General features: G+C 44.6%; 1 protein-coding gene across 1 annotated transcript in view; it reads right to left on the bottom strand.

Annotated features, from left to right (window-relative positions):
• MYO1G (myosin IG) overlaps nt 1-19,067 on the bottom strand; it is a 1,030,638-nt gene that overhangs the window by 703,315 nt on the left and 308,256 nt on the right. The window contains exons 7-8 of the mRNA XM_069645825.1: nt 6,969-7,079; nt 2,303-2,509 (exon numbers count right to left, since the gene is read on the bottom strand). Coding sequence (XP_069501926.1) covers nt 2,303-2,509; nt 6,969-7,079 — 318 coding nt within the window. The remainder of the gene's footprint in view (nt 1-2,302; nt 2,510-6,968; nt 7,080-19,067) is intronic.

Genomic DNA, 19,067 nt, shown 5'->3' with positions numbered 1-19,067 from the left:
TTGCTGGTTGGTAGTCCACTAGACATAAACTGCTCTTATTTCCAAATAGTCATTTATGTATCGCTAAGCATGGTGTACAAGCGCAAAAGATGACCCAATTCAATAGCAGGAACAATGTTGCTGTTTCAGTTGTCAATTTCACTGTTTATTCAGTTGTTTCAATTTCTCAATATTTAAATTTTCTGTTACCAATTCCATTGTTGGTCAATTCCACTGTGCATTACATTACATTGTTTCAATTTCACAGTGTTTTTAAATGCTTTCATCAAAATGTAGTCCTCTTCATCGTCCTCTTGCGTTTTCAAAATACATCAGTTATTTTTATTTCTGAATCCACAATTAGTCGTTCTCACAAATTTCTTTTGTATGATGTCTTCAGAACACACCAATTTTTCATATTTCTAAATACACAATTGGTCCTTCTCCTATAATCCTTTTGTATAATATTACTTATTCCACAATTTTAGATAATCCTCATCCTTTTTTAGTTTACTTTTCATCTTTCTCATCCTTATTTCTCATCCGAATGCAAATTTCTCATTCTCCCCACGTGTTTCACCACTACGTTGGCTCATCAGGAGGATATCTATTTTAGCTATATTATTCAGAGGGGTTATATATCATAAATGTCCCTGTAATAGAATTAATAAAGCATTGCTATTATGAAAAACATTCGGTATATTTATTACGTTTCACCACAGATTACTTATTCATGTATTTGGTTGATAAATGACCTTATTTATATTGTGTGTTGAATTACTAGATTTCTTCTATGTAGCTTGCGATTTTCGCTTTGTTTTTAATTTATAGGTACTGAAAAAACAATAAAAATGATAGATGAGACATTGGTGAGAGAAATAGGAGAGCTCTATGCTATTTATAATATACCTGTTTTTCAGTCTTGGGAGGATAGCTCAGGGGCAATGTGCTCACCTTGGAAGCACAACGACATAAAGCAACACAGATTTGATCCCCGGGTCTGCGCTTAGAAACCTCTGGGTATTAAGTGTGTTTTAAATAACCAACTACAATTTAGTGGGAGCGTATATAGGATTTACTTTGTAACCAATTTATTTGCATGCAGCATTTACACATGGCTGTTTGAGGTTAATCCCATCCTCAGTGTCCGAAACCCCCAGTATTGAGTTCCTGCTTATGAACGCCAGCCTCACCTTGCTTAGCTTCTGACAATATTGCGTATACCGCCCAGCATTTCTATCGGCAATCTCAAAGTGTTGAATTTTTGGCTTCCATCTTTGGTGCGTTTCCTGGGTAGACAATTATTGCACACTCTGTGTGTGTCTTTTCACAGGAATTTTGAGCTGTACCCCGTCATCGTTTAACTGGCGGGACAGGTTTCAAAGACAGCCTTTGTAAAGAGTAGGGAAGGGTAAAGAGGCATTCTCTGGGCCTTAACCAGTGATAATAAATGCTCCCCCACTCTCCTTAACAATATTCCAGTAGTGGTAGTGGTCATCGTCGAATGCTTTTGATGGCTTCTAGTCACCTCTGGTGTCGATTGAATGTAATTCAGCACCGACCAAGTGATATCGAATCAAAAGACATTAGCATTTTTCCTCCTTCTTGAAGCTGCAGCCAACCAATGGCGGAAAAAGAATCTGAGGATATCAGCATGTGATGGATCATGGATCTATGTACACGCAGGGCAGGAGTAGTGTTACAGAAACACCTAGTCGACGTCCGGTTGTTCGAATTCGAAAAAATATATGTCATGCACTGAGCCAACCACTAGATAGCGCCCTATGCCATGCATGTGATCTAACCATAATCACAAGGCTCAGAAATGTATTTACATATCACTGAGCAAACAATATACACCAGTCCTTTATTGCTTGACCCTGTGCCGGGCCCCAGGTCTGCCAGCGCCCTGTGCAAGATTGTTCAGTGTGCTCCTCCCCAACATTCCGACAGCATTGTAGCCAACCCACCACAAATGCAGAACAGTTGGGGGCTCAGTTCAGAGCCGAACAATGGAACTGAGCCCCCTGCTGTTCTTGTAAGTGTGTTTAAGGACCAGGCAGTGTGATGTAAACTTAAAAATTGTTCTGGGCTAGAGCCCATTAAAAAATCACTTCGGGTGGCATGAATCTTTAATAGGCGCTGGACCAGACCGATATTTAGGGTTACTTGACACTGAGCTGGAGGCAACACGCCCTTTATTTGCTGTGTCGTGGGGTGGGCGCCCTTGTGCGGCCGCACCCCCTTAGCACAACTTGAGCCGGCGCTGGCTTGACCAAGCTTGCACAGGCTGCCTGTCAGTAGTCGGATCCACAGTTCTTACCTTTGCACAAGCGTCTCTTCCGTAGTTGGCTTCCTTGATGCTGTGGCCCTTCTGGATCACCTCACCTCCACCTGTGGCCACCATCCGGTACAGAAGGGTTTTGAGCACCTCCTCAGATGTTGTCGAGGTGAGGTCCGCAATGTAGGAGATTAGTGCGCCGTTCTCCACCCTCACTGTCTCACCCTCAGAGACAAAGCAGAGGTTGCCCTAAAGAGAAATAGAGGCATCAGAAACACACCCGAGGCATGCATCTACCAAAGAGTATGCACCAGTGTAGATGGTGGCAGGAGTGGGGTAAGGAGGGGGTCAAACATAATGCAAAGAATGATTTCTGATTCCTTGCAATCCCCTTTTATGATCAGGGCTATCAACTACCAGCTGACCAAGATGGCCATGACCCGGCAACAGAGGCTTAGACAGGGTGGGGCCTGAGCGGGCAAGGCCCACCCAAAATCTATAAATGCCCACTCTGCAGCGCTGGGTGGGCATTCGCAGATGTTAATGTCACTGCAGTGTGGGCCCAACTACATTCGCTTCAGGCCCCACTTATTAGACAATCCTGGCTACGCCTCCGCACGGCAATGATGGCCGGTTCATACTGGGTCCAGCCCGATTCTCGTGACCCATTCTCTTTGTAAACAGTCTGCGTAGGAAGCCATGGTAGTTTCGCCACTGTAAAACATGGCCAGGATTTAAAATGTACTAAGTGTTCAACTCACAAGTGTTTTACTCACAAATTCTTGTTTGCCGCAAAAATGGAAAGACTGCCCAGGGACTCAATGTGACCGTGCAGTGGCCTGCTCCATGCGGCGTGTCTGAAGGGCTATCTACTACTTTAAGCGGCCGTTCCACCAACATTGCCAGCAGTAGAGCTGGTGCATATTCTCATTCAGCTACCCTAAAGGCCTCAGACTGAACCACCTTGCACTCAAGTGACCCAAATACTGATTGCAGAGAAGGAATCCCAAGTGGGCATCAAATTCCTGTTTCCCGGCCTAAGTTAATATGTTGACTTCAGCTTGGTCTTTAGCATCATACTATGATGTCTTCTGTGACTGACCTTGCCCCATCCTCCTCATGGCACAAATTGCCTTGCATGTAACATACAATGTATATGACACAGGCCTTCCTAACATATGTCTGCTCAGGACTACTCTCCCTGCCACCCTCATCGCCCCTGCACATGGTATGTAAAGATTCCTTGCTCTAGAATGGCATCTCAGCTCAACCCTACTCAATGCCTCCTTTTCAAGTGAACCTCATAATAGTGCAATGTGTCTATCATAACTCACCCCTCCCTATGCTGTTCCAGAGCTATGAGCATAACTGACCTAAAAACATTTGACCTAAAACATTTGATCACATTTTTTTTAAACCTTTTTTCAGTAAAATATAATTAAATATATATATATACGGGGGTGGGTAAGAGTATAGATTAGGTTGAGCGGAAGTGGGGAGGGGGATGGCGGGGGTCTCTCCGACATTAAAAAACGAAAAAAGGTCAAATCAATTCTATCAAATGTGATTTTGTCAAATGTTTTAGGTCAAATAGACCCAAACCGTTCCAGACAGGACAGTGGGGATGTTAGCCATAGGATTTCCAGTGCAGGTTCTGCACTGTCTTGGTGGCTCCATCCCTGGACTGTTCGTGATCCGTCCTATAGGTCTAGCGCTCTGAACTTCGCTGCACACCATATAGGTGCCTATGGAGCTGTGTATAGCAGTCCAAATGGGGGCCGCCAGATGTGACTGCAATACTAGGGGGGGACCTTTAGAGCTGCTCACTATACCCCAGGTGTACCATCTTAGCTGGTACAGGCACCCCCCCTCACGGGTGACAATGCTCCAGTAGTCTCTTGGGCGATCTCCGTGATTGCCAAAAAAAGCAGGCCACGTCTCCTTAAACCCAAGACTGAGACCAGACTTTCCTCTCTGTCCTGTCTCTCCCACTCGCCCCCCATTAGAAACTCTTGAGTATGGCAGAATGTCTATTGCTCATTCACACCTGCAAGCAAAGGCTCGGACCATGGCAGTCCCTCAAGAGTATCAATGAACGAGGAGACGTGTGTAGCGTAATACAGTGTTGTTTCTAGAACATTCCGTAAATGTGCCTGCTGTCTTAAAAATAGCTCTTAAATGTCAGGAGGGAAACTGAGGCGCAGGGAGATAAAGTGCCTTGGCCACGATCGAAACATGTTCACAATTTATAAGGGTAGGATTGGAACCCAAATCCCTCGGTCCAATGTTAGTATGGAGCACATCTCTTCATGCGTATGTTTCTGAGGATTACATGGTTTGAAGCTGAGGGGATCTGGGAGCTATTTCGCTTTAGCTTGTAGCCTAGAAGAGCCTGGTTAGCTGAAGACCAACAGCTACCAGAAGCTACCTTTGGCTCCCAGGCAAAATGATGCCGAACAAATGCACCTATGTGAATTTTACTCTGTGCATTTAGGATGATCTATACAGGAGCATATGGACACATCTATATGACATTTAAAGCATAAGGAGTCATAAATAATGGATACAATGTCAATGCATCGTAGGTGGAAATGACATTTACGGAACACTATTTACTACTCGCTCCCAGTTCCCCAGTGGTAGCTCCTGCTCATACCCAGGAGCTGCTTTTAGCTTCTGCTCATCCAATCTTAATTTCGACCTCTGGGATTACAGTGTGGCAGTGTGAGGTGTTTGTATTGGCAGGACCCAAGTCCTAGTCACATGTTCTGCAAAGTTTAAACCTCAAACCCCTGTCTAGGCCGATGGTCCCAGGTCAGTGCCTCTGCACCTTCATCCGGGTAGCTAGTAGCAAGACCTGTGTCTGTCTGTTGCAACACTTGTGAGTTCACGTGAAATATGATAATGGTTTCTGTTTCTATGCCTTCTCCCACCTGTGCCAGTATTCTGCCTAACTGCCATCGGAGGGATGCAGATAAATCCCCTCTGTGTGAGCGGCAAAGCAGAAGACGTGCTACTAGTCCGCGGACTTCAGGAACCTTAAAGAACCCAGCCTTTCGCTATAGATGTGGAAGTGTGATGCCAATATGTCTCCTGCATGGGCAACAGAGAACCAGTATGGTTGGTAATGATAATGTGCCCATCAGTGGTGGGGAAAGCAATGCTTAACACTCAAAAGAGTGAGTGAATAAGAAAGAGAGAGGGAGAGAGAGAGAGGGGGCCAAATAAGGTAGCGATTCAAAAGCAAATGGCTACACTACTGCAGATTCAACCATCTTTGGGTATTTGCAGCCAGCTGATGATAACTTGATTGCTCACAGGTGGAAAAGGTAGGTCTTGAGAAGTTTCCAGAAAGTTACAAATGAATGTTCGTTTCCCATATCAGGCCTCATTAAAGGTTTGGTGGTATTTCAATGGTAAATCTGCCGATGTATCACCAAACTGATTTACCATTGCTTGGTCCACCGGAATTAGCACCAGATTACAAGCGGTGGTAGGTGGTGTTAGTCCCCCTTTATTGGAGTCTATAGTACTCGATGGGGATTTTGGCAAAATGATCGCTGGCATAAATTCCACCAGCATTAATTCTCCCGATTTATTTGCAGTAAGATGGTGGCTAATGCTGGAGGAAAATCCTCCACCTTACAGTCAAAGTTGCTGTACAGCGGTGCGGTAGTTTTACTGCTGTGTTTTACCACACTGCCATAATTCTAAAACTACTTCCTCAAGCAAATATGCTTTGCTCTGTTCTCTTTTTCTACATGCCACCCCATGATTCGGAAGACACTTTTAGATCTTACGAATTGGGCACGGGGGCATTAGAAGTGCTCTGACCACTAACCTTCGGATCCTGCTCACACATCTCTGTCAGCCAAGTCAAAAGGCGGACATTCATATTCGGGATCAATTTACATTAATTTAATTGCGATTTGGCAAATTATAAAACCGGATGCCTTATAAATTGACCTGGCAGCAATCAATGTTTTATATTTGGTTATTGAAGATAATTCATCCATTTCTAAACCCAGCAATTTTCAGAATGAAAACGTATGCAAACTATTTTTCACAACCGTCAACCGGATGTACGTTAAAAGGACGTATCCCAAAAGATCGAATTACAAAATTACTGAGCCCACTTGCCGAATTGGGTTTTTAACCGCTTGTCCCCCGCACTGCCTTTAATGCATGCAGGGGACACCCCGCAACACCCCCAGCCCATAATACCGAACTGGAGAAACAGGGGAAACCACTGCAACCCACGCTCCCCTGTTCGGTATTACGGGCTTCAATCTAATCTACTATGCCGAATGCACACTACCCGTGCATGATCTTTTCGTCCATTTCCCTGTCAACCAATGCAGAATCCTGCATGTGAGTCAGAAACAATCTCAGCGCCTAAGGCCAGACATGATATCATCGTACAGCAGACCTTCTGCGCATGTAGCATGGAGGCCATTGTTCAGAAGCTGTGCCTGGTCAAAGGCAGTCACCATAACCCGATCTCCAAAGCAGATGAGTGGGTAAAAGAACTCAGAGGGGGAGAAAAAGGGGAATCCTTCTCAATAGACACAATTGAAAAAGTTCTGCTGAGGTAAGTGGGATCTCATGCCAATTAAAGCTCCATTTCCTGGTCCCCAAAAACTGTTCTCATTTCCAGCGATGGATCATCTGTACCTGCAGAGAGCGTGGCTGAGCTTGGAGCACTTACCAGGTGCAAAATGGTGGCCAGGATCTTGTAGACAGTGCTAATCTCTTCAGGGCTGAAACCAATCACCTTCATGGCGCTGGCCACTGCTTTGAAGTTGGAGTATTCATTAGTCTGGAAGTGAAGTAAAAACAAGGCAGAGGTGAGTGACTCTGCTACACGGAAAAAAAGACAGGAAGCAACAGTAACATCTCAGACTATGGTTCAGATTCAAACCGGACTAGTAATTACTCTGGAAGTAATGAAACAATCTCCAATTACCAAGCATAGCCATTGTAGGTGCCATACGACGGGTGTCGGAAAGTGATTGTAAAGGCATCTTGTGCAGGAGTTGCAGTGACTGTTACGCCGAGCAGCACCATCATTTTGTTTTAAGATAGTGTAGATGAGGGACAGCCAAGCACTGGACATTTTTGAGCATATAGAGGAGCATTTTCAAAGCAAACAGTGTACGCCTCCTTCCAGGTCCCTAGCAAAGAGACTGGGGAAGTTGTCTACGTGGCCGAAGTGTAAACTCAATGAGTGAACTGCTGCATTCCATACACATAAAACAATAGCATTAGTCCTAGATTTATAATGGGATGCATAAGTATAAGTTAGAAAATTCAAATAATAAATAGGACTGGCTGAGCATCCGATAAATGACGTTGAGCATGTTGGCATGGTAAGCCAACCTCACAAAATATAGGACATCCTTATAAAACCAAGTTAGGAAAAAAAGGGTCACTCATTCTAAAAGGAGGCATGAGCACGACAGACAAGGCGCAGCTGCAAAAGAAATCTCAGCAAACTGTAGCGCCACTGCCGCCAGCCTCAGCCTCCTAAACATTACAAAAATCCACCGACACCTCACACACCACACAACTCAAACCCTTATCTCTACTCCTGTGTTCAGCAAACTGAATTACTGTGCAAGCCTACTCCTTTTGTAGATGGGGGCCAGATCCGACCCTCATGCCCCCTACGCAACTCTCGTCACAAAGGCAGAGAAACGAGAGATGTGCCTCACTCTTAGGCCCATCACGCAATCATTGATGTATCGCAGGTGTGAGAAACGTTATTCGCTCAGACAGCCATATAGACCTTACCCAATCAATGATTTGGACGACATGGAAATGAAATTGATCGAGCAATTCGACTGACCGCAAAACCAGAAATCAATGACATTATCAATGAGATTCCGACATTGCCGCACTTATACATGAAGTACATATTCATTCATTCATGAACATACACGAACATGCACTAGTTTATTGCATAAAGGCATGAATCATGTGCTTATGACCAATGTTCCCTCTAAATATTTTTCTGCAAGTGCAAAAATGGTTGGCTTTTGTGTGCACATTATTTTCCATGTGCGCAACTGACTAATGACGTTATGGACATGGCCCAAGACCCAACGCATGCATAGTTAGTGAGCTATCCTCTCTGAAGAGCGTTTGAAAGGCAATTTCCCTTCCCACCAACTGCATTTCTTTATAAATCAGTGTAAAAGGTGCACCTGACAGCATTTTTCCAAAGATATTTGTTAAAAAAACAAATATTTTATATGCGATTATAAAGGGAGCCCATCAATCAGTCCAAGAATTCAAGATTTGCCAAAGTACCTGCCAAAGGTTTTCCTGTGCAGAGAATACTGTGTATGCACCAAGAAAGCGTTGTATGCTCAGTATAAACAATAGGTTTATTTGTGGCTATTCATTTGTTGACACTGGTCAGAGACAATGCGGAAAGTGTTTTATGCCATTGGAAAAAAACACGTTTATTATTTAAAAAAAAAAAAATATATCACTTCTCATAACTAATGTGGCTGGCAAAAAAATCAGAAATGTTACAAAATGTACAGATGGAACAATGGCAATTAAAAGGAACGTGTCATAAAACCTGCCAATGGTTTACATGTGCAACTTCAACGAAGTAATTCAAGGGCCACGAGAACATGCATCTCAATTTGTGAAAAGATGTAAATTCCATCAGAATAACTGCATCAGAGTATGGTCATCAGAATACATGTGCCTCTGCTTACTATCCACAATTACATTTGGGGTCATTACGAGGTTGGAGATAACCATGCCGCAATTTGAACCCAGACCCGGTACATCCCCATTCCCATTCGAGCCCCCATAGGGCTCAATGAGAATGGGGAGGGAGCTAACAACGGGCCTGTTAATAACGGGCCCGTTGTTAGCTCCCTGGTCTGCTAGCGGGACCCGTTAAGTGCACCTGGTTTTACCAGGCGCCCTTTGCGAGTCCTGCGAGCAGACTCGTAATAGGACGGTATGGGGTTAATGGCGTTGTTAACCACTAACCGCCCAGCTCGTAATGACCCCTATTGTCCTATGAGCATGGTTGCAACAACACTTGAACAAAATCAGCCTTACAGCTAAGAGGCATGCACACAAACCCATGCTTACTCACTCAAAACAGGAAAAAGTGCCCAACAAAAATGAGAAACAACAAATATACTGGAGATTAACCTCTGCTCCTACTCAAATGTTCCTCTAATATTTTCGAATCCATGACCAGCAGAGCAGCCACATAGGAAGGACCTCTCATAATATTACTGCTTGATCTTGAGAGGAATTTTAATGGGAAAGAACACCTTTTAATAAGTATAAAGTATCCCTATTGTCATAGCTAATAACTTTTTTACTCCCTGAAAAATCACTTGATTCCAGGTAAGCATTAAAATATTTTCAGCGCTCTGCTTGGAACCCTGCCATAGCAAGTGAAATGAGAGGGTACATTATACAGCTTTGATTTTTCTCTCCCTTCCTTACTGCAGCCTAGTCAACACTCAACAAGGACCTTACAGAGGTTTCTTATGGAGCATCAAAGTAAATCACATTTGCCTTTTAGGTTAATAGCTGCAGTGCTCAGAGCTACAAAGGAATGACTGCGTTCTTCTGTAACTAGGAACCCAACATTTGCAATTCCCCGTTGTCAGTTAAACAAGATGTATGGGGATGCTAGAGGCAACAAACGCAGAACACATGATTATATTGGAAAGCCCTCTGGAGCTGAGCATAGAAAGAGCAGAAGATGCAGTTTTGTGGATTGTTACTAGAGTGTCCTACCTTTAGCAAACTAAAACATTTCCTTTACTGTACTGGTTTTGTTCTTCAACACCAAGGAGTGTACACCCTGCCCTTGCCCAGTACCCTTCCCTGGTCCCTGTGTTAGTATCCAATACATTCTGACAAGGGTCTGTAAAAGTGAGGAATTGTATCTATTAAGCACTCACTGGGATATATGCATACCCACAATACTTTGCAAGCACAACTTATATTTTAAGCCTCATCATCCTATCATGGGCAATTTAAGAAAATGCTATGAATCTGCACGGACAAAGTTATTTTACAATACACAGAAGATTGTTTGCAGCTGACCTCATCCTAAAGGTCTGTGCCCACTGAAACTCTGAACATTTTCCTCTCACACTTACAGGCTATTGTAAGTAATAATGAAGTAGGAGATAATGAGCATGACATTTGCCTACTCAAAATCCTTAGAGGTAAAATTTATATTTATAATGTGTTATCTTCTCAGGGTAGTCTTCAAAGTTTTTGTGACATATTTACAAAGAATAGGAAGCATGGGTTGAGATTACACATCCAATTAGCCTGCTTACTCACAGTCCGTATATGATATTTCAGCTGAAAGTAGGGTTACATAGTGTTGGTGAAACTTTTGTTAAAGCACCATGAGTCGCAGAAATTCTGGTGCTTGAAAATTATTGATATTACAACAAACATAAAAGAAGTGGATGTTGGTCCAGGTCTTGTAACCTTTCGCAGAGTCAAGGCAGACTGAGTCGAAGGTTGTCCTGTGGTATCTATATGTGGCCTTGGGCAGACGTTAGTCATAAGGTAGAGGAGTGGTAGAGTCAAGTATAGGAGTCCGGAGTGGGAGGGGAAGTTATTTGGTTAATGTGTGCAGGCATATCGTAGTTGGATCTTCTGTTCGTGGGGCCACTTTTTCATGTTCGTTTTTAACTTGTTGAGAGTATATTCTGTTTTTAAGAGTTTTTAGGTCTTTAAGATCACACTAGTTACAGTAGGGCAAAGTATATAGGCTAAATCACATAAAAGGACTAGTTAGTATAATGTAAACTATTAAGAGAGAAAGAAAATGTCATCTAACTGCTGTGGCTTGTGCCTTACTAAATTCTCGAGAAGGTTGGAATTGTCTGTGTGCGCTGATAAAACTCTTCTAAGCGGCACCTAGAAGGAGACTGGGCAAGCGCACACGTGCGCAGCTTAGAGGGAACATTGCTTATGATCCATGTAGGCAGAAGACGGACACACCTACATATCTCTATATATTCATATCTTTCCCCAAAGCTGAAACCGCAAGATGCAATGTATTCATATATTTAGCTTGCACATGCTTGATTGCCACTGACATGGAGAAGCCACAAGAGACCACATAGAAGCTGTAGGTCTCTGAAATGAATGAGAAAGGAGAGAAGGCTTTGGGTACATGGAAAAGCTGGCATGATCGCTGCAACCAGAGGTGTGCAGAAGCGATGCACCCAGCCAAGGACAAGTGGAGACCGGAAAGTTCGAATTACCAAGGCGATGAGCCACCTGCAGAAAATGAGGCTAAAATCCTCATAATTACAAGCAGGACAGTTTAATTTCGTGGTCTCAACACACTTGACCCAGCCGAACAGGACAATGCCCATTCAGCCAAGTCAGACGTAGAAGGCTGTTCCCATCGAACCAGAGGAGAGAAGTTACAAGTGTTGCATATGAACTGCTAACTGAATGCACTGTCTCAGGCTTAGGTGATCAGAGATGGCAACATTAGAGAACACTTCACACCGCCATGTTCGTTCCCATTGTCTTGAAAAGGTACACTTAGTTTGGTAACTGTTCAGGGTCCCAAGGGATGGAAGGACACATTCTACCCAATCCGGATTCACCTTTCACGTGGGGATATCCTTTGTTGCAAGGGCCAATGGTCTCTCTGCGACCCTGCAACATTGTAGATTTATTCTAGCAGAGGTGGTACCAGGGGGAGCGACTGTGAATGTCCGATAGGTTTCAGGGATGGAACTTGGATTTGTGACATCATACCAGGAAAAACACTGGATGACACACACTTAGAAGCTGAGAGGTCCAGAGGATACTTGTATTTCTGGTTTGATCCCTGTCATTTTGTATTGCTAATAAAAGACAGTCGGCCTCATTATGTGTATGCCGGTCCAGTAACAATGTTGCCGGTAAGCTACCAGCACTGTTTTTACTGCACCGGCATACTCTGAGTTCTGCGAGCGGGTGCCTTTCCACCCGCCAGGCCTGACCTGGCGGGCGGAAAGGCACCCGCTCGCAGACCTTGACGGATGCACCGGCACTGTTGCACACAGTGATGGTACATCCGTCCTCCCCATTTCCATTGAGTCCTGTGGGACTCGAATGGGAATGGGGAGTAATTTTTCCCAGTGCCTGGCTATGGGGAATTACCGGGACCGCCAGGGTTTTTACCAGCACGGCTACCGCCAGGGTCGTAATGAGGCCCAGTAACTTTGGCTGAGTCTTTCGTTCTCGTGGTGGGGAGTCTTTGATGGGCCCAAGTGTTCTCTGCTGATAAGTGGGGTGACTGCTTGTGAGCCCCGGCCATGCCTATACAAAGTGGAAGCAGAGGAGGTTGCTAGGTTCTTTCATCGAGAAACTGTCTCGTCCTGCCGCATGCCCCAGGGGCTTTGTGGCGACCCGCAGAAATCGATGCCTAAAAACACACATTTTAGTTTGCGGATGAAAAAACTTTGAAGGGAAAAAAATGGGATCCCTGTGAGTTAGGCAACTTAGCTTTCTTCAAGGGTAAGTATATAATGGTCTACCTGTATGTAGTACAGGTAGTTAGCAGATGTAGCTACCTTATATCACAGAATGTGGTTTCCTAATTTATCTCTTTGAGATGTATTCCTATAAGAAGAGGGAGCACGCGAGTTATGTCATATTGTGTTTGGGGCAGTTCATAAATGGACATATCTATTGAAAGATTGAGTATCGAAAACCTTCCTCTACAGTAGTGGTGACGTCGCTAGTGAGGTTATTTAATAGGAATCAAAGTGTGTGTAAAACAGTGTAACTTAGCGGGCGGTTTGGCGATTGTGATGAAAACCAGTGTTGCGCCATTGGGGCGGAGCTTGAGAAGCATAGAAGTTGAATTGTGATTTAAGCCTTTAGGGTGTAGAGCTGCAAAGGGGCGGCGCACAGAGCATGCCTTTGTTTATATTGGTAAGACGGAGAGGCTAAAGAAAAGAGTTGTTATATTGTTATATTCTGTTGCTTAAAACTGAATGTGTCGGAATCCGGATTTGAGGTCAAGTAAGTATTGATAAATACTAAATAAAGTGATGAAATGAGGGATACACCTCTTTAACATTTATGCAAGTCCCTCCTGCGGTATCTTGACAAAATACGCAAGTATAGCGTGGAATCGACTCTTGACACAGAGGGCAAGTTGGCAAAGCCATGGCCCAAAGATGGTAGCTTTTCCAAATATGTGCAACAATAAATGACCACTTATTTACAGGCAGCCTATAAGGGGAGTAAACTGAGCAAGTGATTGTCTATATTAGAGCTATGGAAAATATTTCAGGACGAGAAAGGGGACTTGACTCGGCGGCATTGGATGCTGAGCCAATGAGACATGGAGAGCGAACAGCCTTTGGCTGCCCCTCCTTCTCCTCCAACAGCAGACATTGATACAGCAACACAAAGCAAGGGATTTTACCCCATGAAGGAGTTAAAAGTAGCCGCGGGATACACCAGTCCCACTTTTGCACCTCCAGCGTATAGTAGCGGAGATACACTTGATGGTGCAAAGCAAGCGAGTAAAGCAATGGAAGACTTAGCAGCAAATCTAAGGAACGCAGCGAGATACAAGCAAAACTACAGGAGCATGACTTGGGGAGGACAGGGCATGGTGAAGGCCAAGAATCGATAGTACTGAATGAATGGATGGGTGGACAGAAATTGCTCAAATTGGACGGAAAACCAGCAAATAAGACAGGGAAAATGGGGAAGGAATTACCGAGTAGTAAAGACATGGAGGAGGAAGCTAAAGAATGGGCGGAGATAATGGAGGAAGTGCATAGAAGGGAACAGGAAGAGGAAAAAAGTGAAAGATTGCGAAAAGAAAGGGAACGAGCAGAAGCACAAAAAAAAGAAGAAAGGGAGAAAAGAAAACAGATAGAGCTAGAAGACATAGCAAGGAGAAAAGGGAAAAAGAACAGGAAAGGAAATTTCAGATAAAGAAAGAGAGAAGGAGGTTAGAAGTCAAGCGACTCGTTAAAGAACATAGACCCAGGGAAAAAGAGGAACTCAGGAGCAAGCGAGACAGAGATGAGAGCAGAGAGAGGCGCTCTTTAAAAATGGTAGGGATTAAGATGGACTTGCCATGCTTAGAAGATGAGGATGGGGACAGAATACGAAGAAGGATAGGAGAACTTTATAGGAGCAGAAGAGACAGCACAGCTGCCCTATGTGCATAAATGAGTGCTGCTCAAACCTCGGTGAGGGGGGAACGCAGAGATACAGATTGAGCAAAGGGAAAGCAGCAGGAAGACACAACTTTAAGGAGACTTAGCTTCGAGGATAAGCGAGAAGGGGACAGTGACAGTAGTATTGGGACCATGGGGTCAGACCAAGATTCACAGGAGAGTTAGGGCGATGAAGAGGGAAGACATTCTCGCCGCTCCAGGGAAGCAAGGCCAGATAGAGACACAATATGGGGAGGCGAGGTGGGCAGAAAAGAGGAGAACATCGAAGGGTGACTGCCGCGTTCTAATGGTGGGTCACAGAGCACAGACGATTTCAATCCATATGCGCAGAGGCTCAAGGCCCGGCCAGGACGGAGAAGCACAGAGATGGCAAGCGTGTTCATCGCCACTAAAGACATGGGGAGACAGGATGGAGGGACGACACTGACACAATTCCCATTATTGGAGAAGGGTGGTGGGCGACCTCAATATATTCCATGGCAGCAAATGGACAAAGACAATTTAAGATTCAAGTTGCCTTCGTTAACTGCTGAGGCTGGCAAGTGGATTCATGAGATCAACAGACTGACAGCAGGGACGACATTAGCGGTAGGAGACATGAAAAGCCTACTCCCAGACATTCTTGGTGAGGTAGCTGACAATGTATGAAAAAGAGCAGGGTATCCGGCAGTGATCGCACAAAACACGGCACACAATGGCGCGCTGTTCAATAACTGTTAAAAGGCTTTATGGAAAGCTCTAATGGGGCAATACCCAGACGCCTCTGATGTAAGCGTGATTATGGCACACAAAATGCGTGAGGATTAAGACACACTTCAATATATTCAACAAATGCAAAAGAAATGGCACTGTGAGATGAGAGAACCGTGGGACAAAACAGTGTGATTATTTTACCACATATTAAGTCAGGGGTAACCCTAGCAAGTGCAACAACAACTTAAGAAGCTAGTGGGGATGGAGGCTAAGCTGTGGTCACAAATTCAACTAACAATAGTGCACTATTGCAGGTTAATGCAAGAGAATGCAAGAAGGGGCGATGCTGATGAGCTGAGAAGGAAAAGTTACCCAGCATGCGCAGTACAGACCACAGATGGCAGGGGGAGGCTTTGCAGGATGAGGGGATATGAATCAGTGGCCAAGAGGATGAGGAGGGATACCTTGGGGAAGATGGTTGAGACACCCAATGCAGCAGAACATAGGGGGGTTTCATAGGGGGTAGCAAGACCAATTGGGGTTCCATAGTATGTTGGATTTGCACAAGACAAGGCCACATAGCTCGAGTATGCAGAGATAGATGCAGAATGAATCAAATTCGGGGAACGCAGCAACAGCCCACATACCAGACCGAGCAGGCTGACTATTATGCTCAAGATCACATGCAAGCGCAGATGTACGAGCCACAACAGAGGCATACCCAAGACATGCAAATGCAGAAATATCTGCCAATGACACATGCAGTGCAGATGCAGGGACACATGCAGTAATCACAGCCAGCACAGGAGGCACCAGTTCAACAGAACATCATAATCATGACACACGCAGACTACACGATGCCGACTCCTGTGCGAAAGCTGGGAGGGGTGACTGTTATAGCGGGATAATGCATTTACAGGGACAGGAATGTCATTATGTCCTCAAAAGGAAAGCCCACAGACAGGCCTTATGTGTTGGATCCTATCTGTTACAGCCATTCCGGCTGAGGAACCACATACAGGGGTGACTATCAGTGACAAGACTTTTCCCTTTCTCGTAGATACGGGAGTGACTAGGTCCTGTATTAGGGAGGGAAGATCTCCAATGTCTGGCATTGCCATGAATGCGCAGGGATTCTCCGGGGCAATGGATTTGGTTCCTTTCACCGAGGAATTACCACTTTATGTGGGAGAACATGACTTGACCATGCCGCTGTTATATTCCCGACAGACACCAGTGAATATAATGGGTAGAGACATGATTTGCAGACTTAACATGACCATTTCGTTCACAGACAAAGGGATAGTGTGCTCGACACTCGGAATTCATTACATGAACGTGAAGAAACTCATGCAAGCTTATTGTGGCCAGACGGTACAGAGGGGGGTGCCAGTAAACATTAAACTGTTTTCATATGGGGTGGACGCATTGATCATGTGGCTCCCAGGGATACAAGGGAGGCTGTTATGCATACCCAATGAGTTCATATTCAGACCAGAGATTCCCTTAGATAAAAAAAAGGAAAGAAAGGTGATCCCAATAGAAATCGAGGCAGTTATAGTGAGAGATGAGTGAATAATATTGCATGGAACTGACAACACAGGACGATCATGGAGGACAGTAATTGCGGTAGGGTAAGGATACAGATTGACTAACGTGACCGATGAGGAATTGGTCCTAGGCAATCGATCAGACCATGAGGTGATGTTTGACATGAACTTTACACATTGGGTGAGAATACATTACAGGGAAGTGTCACAGAGAATGGCTGTGTTGTGAAATCTGCCACCACCCTGTCTTGAGGAAGGCTTAGGGCGGGTACTGAGTGTCTTATGGACCAATAGTCCCTATGAAGTGGGACTGTTGAAAGGGATAGGAGAAGTAAAGCTAAAGCTTTAACCAGGAGCTATTTTACCTAGGCCAAGACAGTGGGCCTCATTACACGGAAGGCAGTAAGGGTTAACGGTCACCGGTAATGGTACCGGTGACCGTTAACCCTTACCGCCTTACTACGAGCTCCCTTTGCGGGTTGGTACTTTAACGCCTCCTTTTTAGCAGGCGTTAAAAACCAACCCGCAAAGGGACCAGAGTGCTAATTACGGTACCGCAATTTGCGGTACCGTAATTAGCACCTTCCCCATTCCCATTATGCCCTTTGGGGCAAAAATGGGAATGGGGAAGGGGGAATTACTGCCCCGCCAACCTTGGAATAGGGCGGTAATTCCCCTTTCCTCCAAGGCGGTGCTGGTATTTTACCGGCATGGACCAAGGTGCTAATAGCACCTTGGTCCACCGCCTACCGTGTAATGGGGCCCAGTATCCTTATTGAGGGAAGCCGACAAGGGCATTTATGAGACGATGGCTGCATTAGTGAAGCAAGGCATTTTGGTACCTTCACAATCACAGTGTAACACTGTGAAAAAGGTGACCGAGTGGTTCTTGGTGTTTCATTCAGGATTTGTGTCCATTGAACCAAATAGTAGAAGCAGAATGTCCATTAAATTCCGAATCCAACAACAATTCTGTGTAGACTCCCAATGGAAGATATACACTTCACGGTGATAAACTTGAAGAACGCCTTCTTTTCTATACCACTTCATGAAGAGTCACAGGACTTGACATTGTTTCTATTTAGAAACCGGAAGTGGAAACATACAAGATTGCCACAGGGGTATTGTGACTCACCTATCTTCAATAGGGTCCTTCAGATGGATCTTGGCAACATACAGATAGAGAGCACCGTCATACAATACATGGATGGCATTTTGATTTGTAGTAAAACAGATGACCAGTGTCGAAATGACTCAGTGTACTTGCTGACAGTATTGGCACAAAAGGGTTACAAGGTGGGCAAGGCAAAACTACAATATTGCCAAAAGGAAGTGCTATATATAGGGCCACAAGTATCACAGGATGGGCAAAAAGTGACTCCAGAAAGGGTGGAGACGATCCTCAAAACACCAATGCCAAAGACAGTGAGAGAAATGCAGCAGTTCTTCAGCCTTTGCAATTATTGCAGAGCGTGTGTGTTTGACTATAGCACATATACAAGACCCTTGTTCAGCAGGCACAGAAAGGCACAGAGAGGGAATGGCAAGTTGTTATGAACACACAAAATGACTGACATATTTGAATAGCTAAAGAAAGCAATATGCACAGCTCCACTACTAGGGATTCCAGACTATCATGACAAATTATATGTGTTCTCACACTCCAATGGAGTAGCGATAACTGCAGTACTCACACAGAAGACTACTCTAGGACACAAACCATTGGCTTTTTATAGTGGACGTTTGGACCCCATAATGAGAGGACATTACCCTTGCAAGCAAGCTCGGGCTGCTGCCGCATTTGCAGTAAGGAGGTCAGCCAATATTATTATGGGGTGTAGCCCGACACTTTACATGGAAAACACCCTCTGCAATTCTCTAAAGACCCAAGAGTACGTTGACCACAAGAGAGCATTTGGATTTGAGGTAATTATCTTGAATCCAGCAATCAGGGTAGTGAGGTGCAGGACGGTAAACCCAGTGACATTTCTAGCTGAACCAGTAGAGGAGGGAGAATATGTACATGACTGTACTACATATTTGGAATAGTATGACGATTTACCCAAAGTGGGGGAGAAGCCACTTGAGGGGGGAGAAGTGCTTTATATTGATGGGTCATCAAAAATAGACCAGACAACGGAGGAAAGACATACGTGGACGGCAGTGGTGAAACTGAAAGCAGGCACTACAGCAGAAGTAATAGCAGATTGCCTTCACATTTTTCAGTCCAAGCAGCAGAATGAGTGGCTCTCATAATGGCATTGGAAGCAAGCAGGGACCAGGAAGTTACAGTGTATTCAAATTCAGCCTACGTGACACCTACAGTGCACTCTGGGCTGTCACGAT

This window comes from Ambystoma mexicanum, chromosome 2p, assembly GCF_040938575.1.
Source record: "Ambystoma mexicanum isolate Mex_15411 chromosome 2p, UKY_AmexF1_1, whole genome shotgun sequence".
Lineage (NCBI taxonomy): Eukaryota > Metazoa > Chordata > Amphibia > Caudata > Ambystomatidae > Ambystoma > Ambystoma mexicanum.
Note: the sequence above shows the minus strand (reverse complement) of the source record. Positions and strands in the feature narration are given on the sequence as shown.